The sequence below is a fragment of the Polistes canadensis genome, unplaced genomic scaffold (genome assembly GCF_001313835.1).
Source record: "Polistes canadensis isolate GaletaPanama2010 unplaced genomic scaffold, ASM131383v1 scaffold_562, whole genome shotgun sequence".
NCBI lineage: Eukaryota > Metazoa > Arthropoda > Insecta > Hymenoptera > Vespidae > Polistes > Polistes canadensis.
Window position 1 is genome coordinate 1 of NW_014570109.1, and position 10665 is coordinate 10665.

The window sequence follows — 10665 nt, forward strand, 5'->3', positions numbered from 1 at the left end:
AAATTCATTATACTTTCGACATCTCTATTCTTTCTGTTAAAATCTTCTAATAAATCTTGTTACACACAAACTCTACCAGAAATTAACATAATACAGTCCACTAGCCTATCTCGCCTATCTCCTTGTCTTCTCTTAGCGCATCTCTTTTAAACCTTCTAATTTCCTATTCCTTGAATCCTCGAACAACTATTAATTCAATTTACAATATTTATCAACATACCATTAAAACATTTGAAAATACTGATTAAAAATATTTACAAATATTAATCATATAAATGGAAACAAATTTATAATATGTGTTTAAAGCTTATAGCGACCTTTCGCACGAACGCTTCTGCACGCGAGCATATACGAAAATACGATTAGAAAAGACACAAGGATTTATTGGAATGATACGCTCGAGATGCTTTAGCTGTTACTCTTTCCCAAATCGTTAAAAAAAGCGCCAAAAAGAAGGAAAAAAAAGAAACCCATAGGAATATCTCGCCCAAATTCGAGGTGATTTTTTATAGAGGATTAAGGATTTGGATTCGTAAGGGTCCCTATCGCGTGTTTTTTCATTTCACTTGACACTTTACAACAGCGAGTACGTTTCGATTCATAAAGTTAGCTCAAGAAGGAGAAATTGCTTCAAATATGTAATAAAAATAAATAATATTGCTCCCTTTTCGAAAAAATTGTCTTCGGTTGTTTTTTGAATATCACAAAAATTCATTCAAAACTTTCGAACTATTATTTTCTCACAAGGTCTTCAAAATATTTGCCTTGTTTCTAGGCTAAAACAAATTCTCACAAAACGTATACGTCGATAAATAAAACAAACTTATACGAATGAAATTATAAGATATCAATTTACATTTCGTTTCGTTCGAAACGAAATACTCTTCTCGATCGTCGTTAAAAATTCTAGATAGGGTAAATCCTGTTACTAAAAACTGAGAAAATTACCATATGCACATTCACAAAGTAAGATAGATATAACCCATAGTTCATACTTTAACCTTGTAAGTGTAGGTTCGATAACACATAGAGAGAGAGTGAGAGAGTAGGTTGATACCGTTATGTATACCCATTTAACACAGAGGATCTAACATCAAAGCGTTATCGTAGAACGCGTATGGAATTAATTACACATGCTCTCGCGGTAGGACCCGTTTGTTAGTATTTATGGTTTCGTTCCATAACTCTCGTTTGTTCGGGGATGGAAGAAGAGAAGGTGGAAGTGGAGTAGGTGTGGTGGAGGAAGAGGAAGTGGAAGAAGAAGAGGGGAGGTGTTATCGATAAATTGGACTTAGGTGTTTACATCGTCGAGCCACATTTTGGCTCTCTAACTTCGTCTTTCCTTTTGGGTTCTGTGTATCCAACATAATCTCAGTTCCGCGTTAATCCCAGTTACATCCTTTCTCCCTCCCTCTCTTTCTCTCTCTCTCTCTCTCTCTCTCTCTCTCTCTCTCTCTTTGTCTCATTCACTCACTCACTCACTCACTCACTCTCACTCCTATACGAGCGTATAGATGCATACGTAAATACGTATATATATATGCATACTTGCATACATGTTACATAGGTTATCCTTAGCAAAATTCTCTGGCGTTGAACGATCTAGTCTTATCGACTACGTAACCATATGAAACGAAATTTGGGTCGGTATCCAAGCATGACCTCGACGATACTTAGCAAAACTTATGAGTAGTATCGTCTTTGCCTGGCCAATGTTGAGTGTTAAAGCGTATTTTCTGAGATCACGAGTTCTCCTTGCATCCTTCGCGCTCTGTTATCTACAAAAGTCAAGCGATCTACGTTTCCTTTCTTGGAAATAAATTTCTTCTCGACTACGGAACCAACCTACTTATGGTTGCCTCTGTCACGCATTAACCGTTGCTTTCGTTATATCTTTATCAGTATACCTCTATCTCTCTTTCTTTCTATTTTTCTTACGTAGTTACGTAGTATTTGAAAATAAGCAGATGATAAATAAGAAAAAGCACGGTCCCGTTCCGGTATTAAAAAGTTAACGATTTTTCGTTATTACCAGAAGTTGTTTATCAAATAATTACTATTATCATCCATTATCCAAATGTTATCAAATTTTCTCATACGAAAATTCAAAAGTTGACCTTTAACGAGATAGTCCGAACTTAGTTGGTAATCCAAATGGAAAAGTTGTGGTAGGATTTTGTGCATCTGTAGAATGGGGTTCTCTTTAAAGTTATCTTGAAGGAAGGAACAAAGCTCGTTTTCTGTTTTCTTCTTTGATTATACCTATCTCTTTATCCAATTTTTTTTTCTTCTTTTTAAGAATTTCTCTTGATTCTAAATACTTTAAAATTTATCTTAGCTAGAACAGAAACGAAAGAAATAAATTTTCTTCTTTTTTTTGTATCTGTATAAAACACGAGAGAGCAGCAGGATTATAAAATCTACTTTCTCTCTTTCTCTAATCTATTTTTATTATATCAGTCCAATAATATTCCATCTATCCTTAAAGAATTCTTACTGTGTATAGGCATCAATTGAACACCGAAGGTTTATTTCATTTCATATCTCCAATGTGGCAGAATACTCGTAAACGTGATATCGTTCCTGAGAAATAAGGTCGCATTTAACCTTTTAAACGAAAATATAACGTTGTTCATAGGTCGCATGATAGATATCCTTTTCCAGTTCATGCTGTATGTGTATTTTTCTCTGTCTCATTCTTTATATATATCTCTCTTTTTTTCTCTTTTTCATTCGCTTTTTCTATCTCGCTAGTTTTATCTCTCTTTCTCTCTTGACTCTCTATCTTTCTTTTTCGCGGTGATGACTCGACGCTGGCTGAAACGATGGAAAGAAAAGAAAGCATGATAAGTGTAGAAGCTTTTCTAGAAAGCTTTTGACTAAGATCACGTAGTGGGTTTTCTGTGGCAAGGTTCGCCGAGACGGCGTTGGGGGCAGCCGCCTTGGTGGCTCCCGGCATGGAGGAGCCAACGAACACAGCTTCCGGGAGCAACGAAGATGAAGATGAAACGCCTCTCGATCCAGTAGTCGTCATCTCCAATGACAAGAGCACTGAATTTTTCTTAGCCACTGTCGTCGAAGAAGCAGCGTAAGGCAAAACAACTCGTTTCGTTATTTCGACAGATGTTGGTTTTTTTTTTCTTCTTCTTCTTCTATTTTTTTTCTTCTTCTTCTTCTATTTTTTTTCTTCTTCTTCTTCTTTTTCACGTTCAAGGTCAAATATTTTCACGAATTATATTTAATCTATGCAATCCCTTCTTCTTCTTCACCTCTTCTTCAATTAATCCTAATTCTTTGTTTAATTTAATTATTTTTTTTTTTCCAAATAAATTTATGTTGAAAGGGGTTTTTTTTTATCTCTTATTAGCTATGTATAACTTAAAACCTTGGTATGAAATATATATATATTTTTTTAATTTAATGTAAAAATGTATATATTTTATCTATTTAATATATAAATGTAAAAATATAATTATATTTTAAATATATACGGAGATAAAACAAAATTAGAGATCGTCAGATACTTTGTCATGCAAATGAACAATATATTTTTCGAATTTTATACGTATCGGTTGATCTCCATAGAAAAATAAATCTGATTACTATCTAATAACTAAAAATCGTTTTGTCATAATCGAAGTCACGATAAACTCGAACGAGTTCGCTAATATAATTTTCAGTTATAACCGAATATCTATCCCTGGTTGCGACTTATATCGCAGTTGAGACCGAAGTTTGATAAACAAGTTTTCGTAGGGTCATCTCGTCGAAAGGCGGAAAGCAGTAAGGATTACCTGGACCGTTCGTATTAAAGCATAGGAAGGGACGAAACCAAAAGCCCTTAAAATAATTACACTTGTACTACTTACTCTTAGTGTTATCCAAGCGTGTTTTATTGAAATTAGTATAACTCGATATATGCTTTTTCTCATCATCAATTAGATTATTTAATTAACGAATTCTTACTACATTTTTTTTCTGTTCTTCTTTATTTTTTTTTTTTTTACTTACATATATATATATATCTTTCTCTCTTAACTTTTCTTTCTTTTTAACGCTTCACATTGTCACGTACAAAGAATTATTAGTAATAAGAGAACCGTTGAAAGGGAGAGAAAATGATCAAAAACTTTTTCTACTTAAGTCATCTTCTAATTCTCTCTTTTTCTCTACTTTCGGTCGAACGACTTCCGTTAGAAGAGAATCTCGTCTGAGTTTAAACTCGGGCACCTACTATCGATCCTTTTTCTTTCTCCTAAAGTATTAGAATGGAAAGAAAGGAAGGAAAGAAGTTAACCGACAGAAAGAATACAATGGATAGAAAAAGAAAGAACTAGGAGATATTCGGTTCGCAAAGATTTCTCTACTTTCCCTTCTACAATGTCGGAGAATTCGATTCTTTGTACTTTTGATCGTGAGTATAAGTACGAAGTATCACTTACTCGGCCCCATTTTCGAGTCTGCTATGAAAGGTTTCGATTTACGCTAGACGTTTAATCGGAAGTAGTTCTCTGTAGAGATAGTAGTCATTGGGTTTCAATGTAATCACAATAAAGAATGAGAAATAGAGATAGAGAAACGTCGATAGAAGCGTTATCCTAATTTCTTAACTTAATCACTAATGAAATTTAGTACTCAAAACCATTTAATATCTTTTTTAACAATTCAGAAAAGTATTTGACCTTGTCTAACTCGTAACATGCTATAAAACTATCCCAAGGTTTCTAATATTCAAATGATGGTGGAATCGTTTCAGTATATGTACCGATGGAATAATCAAAGATATTTAAGTTACTATCGTTTTGCTAAAAGTATAAAGGGTAATCAAAACGATTCAAAATATTAGAAACCTTAAGTAATGTTTTCTTATCTATCAAAAGTGGTTGCTATGATCTAATTTCTAAATTTAAAATATAATTTCTTAACCTCATTCAAAATTAAGTTAATTATCTCAAACTATTTGCAATCCTTTTAAATGATTCGAAAAATATTTGACCTTATCAAATTCGTGATACCCAGAATAAATGATTCCCAAGGTTTCTGATACTCGAATGATAGTTGTCGTTTCAGCGCCGTGGCGCAAGCACAATTGGGTGAATCAAATGGTCGAAGGAATTCGGGTTACAACGGTGCAGCTAGCAGTACGATGATACACGAACGAACCGAGACGAATTCGAGTCCAAGTCCAAATCCAAGGATCACATCAGCGCCATCATCCTCAACATCATCTTCGCCACCACCTTCAGCAAGGCCTGGATCAGCAGCGGCTACTAGTGTTCAGCAAATGGATCGGAAAAAGAATGGAAATGGAAACAAACAGGAACTTAAAAGGCTCAAAAGTGTTGGATCCTTGCTACCTTTACAACTTGGTAAACCACCATGCGTATTATCTGGCAGCTCAACTGTTTGTAAAAAAGATAAGAAGAACGCGAGTTCTGGTTCGAAGTTCAACATATATAAGAGTAACAAGGCGAGTAAGAAAAAGAAGGAAAAAAGTTCAGCCAAGAGGGAACGCAAAGCTACTAAAACTCTAGCTATTGTTTTGGGTAAGAAGTTTTAACAATATAGGTGATTCTTGTAAGGGTTTAATATTACTTATCTTATCGATAATATAGTATCGACATACTCAAACTTGACTAGTTAAAACATTTTGAAACTTGGATTACAAGTTACTACACATCGATCATTTTCTTCAAAATCTTGCATCTACCCATGTTCAATTTTCATTATCTCTGTTTACTAAATCTTAACTTGGTTATATTAGAAGCATACCTTTCGCCTAACTATTACAGGCGCATTCCTGATTTGCTGGGTACCCTTCTTCACGTGCAACATCATGGATGCCATGTGCGACAAGTTAGCCCAACCCTGTCAACCGGGTGTCACGGCCTTCATTATCACTTCGTGGCTCGGTTACATGAACAGTTTCGTCAATCCCGTCATATACACCGTCTTCAACCCCGAATTCCGAAAGGCCTTCGGTAAACTTATGCGCCTTTAAATTTCGAAATTAAATCGTGGAAGAAATTGCGAAAAAAATTACATATTGACATTGCAAAGTTGAGTCGAATAAATTGGGAACATCAAATTTTCTTGGAAAGAAGCGGAAAAAGGAAATGAAATATTAGATTTTAGGAAAGACTAAAGTTCATCAATGTGTCAGAGTTTATGGTCTCGCACTAATTATGAGTATGACTCCTAATTGCGAGTATCATATGTTAACTTTTTTAGGGTTTTGTTTTCCAAAGATCATTCGTGGATAACTTATATTATAAAGTAAGGCTATTAATAACAAATATATTTTTCCTTGACTTTTAGATAAAATATTTTGCTTAAGTTTTGTTTCTCTTTTAGGAATATCTATTGGTAAAACATAAATTGTAGCAAAATTATTTAGGATCTTAGATTATGTTTGTTTTACCAATACCATCTGACGAATATAGATGTGAACGAGCTAATGATCTTAAAATATAAATTAAGGAACGTTACAATTGTACAAAGTATCTCCGTATAAATTTCAAACGACTATTCGAAGGACTCTTTCGAACGTAATCGTTCAATTGAGATATAATAATAATAATAATAATAATAATAGTAATAATAACAACAGCGTCGCTCGATAGAAAACGTTCTTCCATCGACGACATCGTTTTTCTTTATGACTCTATCTACTCCAATTTTTTCCGTTGAACTTGTAGAAATGTATAAGAAGATAAAAGTAAACAGAAAGAAAAAGGGACTCGGGGTTCATTAACTAGGAATATTTGTCTTGTGTACGAATGTTACTATAAGTATACCTACATTTTTCGTAGATATATCGATTAACGCCGTGACAGTATTACTATCCTAGTTATCCTAAAACTTAGCAATATTTTTTGCTCTGATAATAAAAGCGTTAGTCGAAAAATGAATGCAAGCAAACCAGCAACAACAAATTTAGAAACCGCAGTTTCTACGAATATGATTCCATCTATCAAATGTCGGGGAAAAATAAACATGCTCACTAAAACATAGATATTCGTGGGATAGTTTTGACTCGGTGTACTTCTTGAACTCGTACACCATCTTATGCATATATCTAACCAATTCTGATATTAACTTTTCACGAACATGCATCTACGCAAAGAAATGTTCATACTCGAATGATTTAAATCATTAAAAGAGATACAAAATCGATGAAAGACAAATATTTCGGATTATCATCTTCGCATCTTTGATTTGTGTGGAGACTACAAAAATTTCCTAAAGTAAGGAAAAATCACGAACATAACTCGCGATCGAATTTTTCAGACATATCAGTGTGTTAGTACGAAATTACACAGTGTTATCCATTCGTTCTATCGACTCTCAAAGAACCTTCTTACACACACACACACACATACACACACATACAACACATATTAAAGAAAGTGAATATTCACTTATTGTATAAGAGCGATAAGAACAGAAAAAGATGGAAAGAGTTAGGATAAAAAATGATAAGAGTAAGTATGTATAAGTGTAAACGTATACGTCTCGGCCAATTTAGAATATTTTGCGCGTGTCACGTCTTATTGCAATAATGTTAAACAATCGAATGAAAGCTTTTTATTCTGTTATTTTCCCAACTAAGCTTTTAGCTTTTAAGTCTAATCGTGTAAATTTGTAAATATCGTAGAATCTAATCGAACGGGTGCCACTTATTAGACACACACATACGATTAATAAATAAATAAAATAAAATTATTCCAACGTTTTTGTGCCGTTCGAAATTGTGGGAGGTTAAAGTGATCTATCTATGTCATGGTAATAATTACATCTACAAATTTATTCTGATTCGATGATTATAGAAAAAATTCCGTCGAGAAAGGAACGTCGTTTTCGCTTGATTTATGAGTCTTGTAAATTTGACGTATTTTACATTCAACTTACAGACATATTTTTGTTTTTTTTTTCTTTTTCTTTTTTAGGATTCCTGTGGACTTTGATTGATGCAATCATATTAACACATTTAATTTATTTTTTACGATGCGTTTTTTATACTAAATTTAGAAAATCTGTTTAATTGACGAAGCTTAAATTACAGTATTTGTTTACACTTTCAAACATATAATTACAGGAATTTTAAATTACCCGTGATATATTTGTGTCTCCATAATTTATAACTAATTTCAAATTATGTGTGAGACAACTATAATTAAAAAAGAAAAATATATTTTTTTCTTATATTATATATATATATAACAGATAAAGTACGAGCGTGAAAAAATTTATTGTAAAAAGTTGCTGATTTAAAAAGGATTCGTTAAAGCTTATAATAATTCCGTAAATTCAGCGAAAAATTATCAAAATGAAAGAATTCCTTTGAAAAGGTAATACGAAGATGATCGACTTAAAGAACTCGACCTAAATTATTCTCTTTCACTTTATCCATCTTTTTCTTTAAGGATTTCAAACGTTTTTACTTTTTTCATATATTTTTTTTTGTCTAATTTATTTTAAATCTTTCTTCTAATTCATCCCTCATCAAGCATAAAATTTATTTCGCACGTGATCAGACGCCATGAGATGCCATCGATAGCTTATTAATTAGTTAAGTTTCAGTGGTTTTGCTTTCGGTGTCGCCAAAAAGAGGAAGCAGAAGCCGACGGAAGTGCATTTCTATGTCGTGCTAGTGAAATCCGTTTGTGTTCGTCTATCACAAACATCCGACGTAGAGAAGATACAAATAAAACTCGGAATTATTAAATACAAAAAACGAGGAGGAAAACAATTTTTTATAAGTTAATCAATTAAATGTTGAATTGGTTCATAAATAAAAATAGAGAAAAGGTAACCTATGGAACGTCCAATTAGAATCCTATCTTATTGGGTTTTTTACAAGACATGTAAATTAAATTCGATGTACTGAAGGATCGTTTAAATTTTTTGTATCATATGTAACAAAAAATAAATCTCTTTAACGCATATATGTATGTGCATACGCAAATGCATAAAACGATGAGTATTAAAACGAGATTGGATTGTGGTAAATTTTCGTTTATTATTACTGTAAAAAACAACTAGGTTTCTTCTAATTATTTTTATTAAATTAATTAGATCTGTCAGTCAAGTTGTAAACCAATTAATATAATACCCCACAAAATGTAATTATTTTAACATTTATTCTGTCACGATATTGTCCAAGTGAAAAAAAAAAAATAAGATAAAAATGCCAAGGAATATTTCCGAGAAAATGAAACGAAGGAAAAAGTAAGCCTAGTCTTGTGTTAAGTATTATCTAACGTTTTTCTTTAAAAAACGTAAGACGATGTTTTATAATTATAATCATTAGTAAAATCGTTGTATTTTTCTATCCTGATAAGTTGCCGTTTTCTTGTAAATAAATATCATCTATGTATACATTCATAAACACACGCGCGTTCGTATTCACACGTAGATACATGCACTTACATAATAAAAAATCGCAGACATAAATATATTAATGAAAAATACAAGAAATAAATAATACTACGTAACAATAAATAAATTATACTAATTAATGACAGTAAAAAAGGAACAAAAAAAAATGAAACAAGAAGTTGCATTATGTCTGTATATTCAATGTAAATATCTCTTGAAAAAATTAACGAATGTGTGTCAGAGTGATCAAATCAAAGATAGTGAAAGAAAGAGAGAGAGAGAGAGAGAGAGAGAGAGAGAGAGAGAGAGAGAGGGAGAGAGTGAGTAGAAATAAATAAAAAAAATTAATAAAAAAAATGATAAAGGTATTTCTGGAGATTCTCTAATTGGGCCCGGAAATTTCCCAAATCGATACGATGATCGTACTTAATCATTGAAATAATAGATTTAAGGTGACTCAACGTTGCACATCGAGAAAGAATGATTGACAAAAAAAGAGAGAAATAGTATGTAAGTTAAAGTGAATAAGTAAAAGTGAATGTATTGTCAAATGTGAATAACTTAAGAGGTTTTCCTATGAACAAATTTCTTAAATTAAAAATAACTATTTAACAATGGTCTATACAGGGCATAGATTATAAGAGACACGATCAATGATTTTGTTTGTTGAAATTTCAAGAAAAAGAAAAACTACGTATAACGAGACGAAAGAGGAAGATATATTTAGAAAATTCAATCTGTGTGTATGTATCGAAGGCAATACGTATGGATAAATTTGTGCGAAGCGCAAAATATAAGCGCAATTATAAATGTATGTATTATCGCTACAAAAAAAAAAAAAAAAAAAAAAAACAGAAAAAAGAAAACACATAAGTATATACATACAGACGATTCGTAAAAATAATTACACACATGTAATTAAGTACATGTATACATAGATACATACATACATGCATACAAATGGAAATAAATTACTATACTCGAAGCACCCACGCTAACAGGCACTTGTTAAAAAGTAAAATAAATATTACAGTATAAATGAAGAATTTATTTCGCTATAAAAATTATTTATAGATGCATATGTAACAATAGCACTTTCCCTACCTGGATAATGCAATCCTATATCCCAAAAAGCTCTTTAAACTTAGAACGGTAAGTGTAAATTTATATTCTTTTTCGTAACTTTAGCGATGTTCATTCTAACACAGTGGCTTTCCACATTCTTTGCTCCATACTTGAGAATTTCATTCTTCTTTTTCTAAAAATTTAAGATGGCTTACAAAA

The 10665-nt window shown here is 32.1% G+C and overlaps 1 protein-coding gene across 2 annotated transcripts; it reads left to right on the forward strand.

Annotated features, from left to right (window-relative positions):
- The first annotated feature begins 2766 nt into the window (after positions 1-2766).
- Positions 2767-10424, forward strand: LOC106792695 (dopamine D2-like receptor). Of its 2 annotated transcripts, none has more exons than XM_014759195.1 (3): positions 2767-3088; positions 5059-5546; positions 5793-10424. In XM_014759195.1, the coding sequence occupies exons 1-3, from the start codon at positions 2958-2960 to the stop codon at positions 5999-6001; spliced, it is 828 nt and encodes a 275-aa protein (XP_014614681.1). In that variant the 5' UTR covers positions 2767-2957; the 3' UTR covers positions 6002-10424. The 2 variants fall into 2 exon arrangements, with proteins under 2 accessions (XP_014614681.1, XP_014614682.1); XM_014759196.1 differs by having other exon boundaries at positions 2770-3088; positions 5071-5546.
- Positions 10425-10665: the final 241 nt, after the last annotated feature.

Coding starts and splice junctions, on each gene's coding strand:
- LOC106792695 (XM_014759195.1), top strand. CDS start 2,958: ATGGAGGAGCCAACGAACACAGCTTCCGGGAGCAACGAAGATGAAGAT. Junction 3,089..5,058: donor ACTGTCGTCGAAGAAGCAGC/GTAAGGCAAAAC, acceptor CTCGAATGATAG/TTGTCGTTTCAGCGCCGTGG. Junction 5,547..5,792: donor AACTCTAGCTATTGTTTTGG/GTAAGAAGTTTT, acceptor TAACTATTACAG/GCGCATTCCTGATTTGCTGG.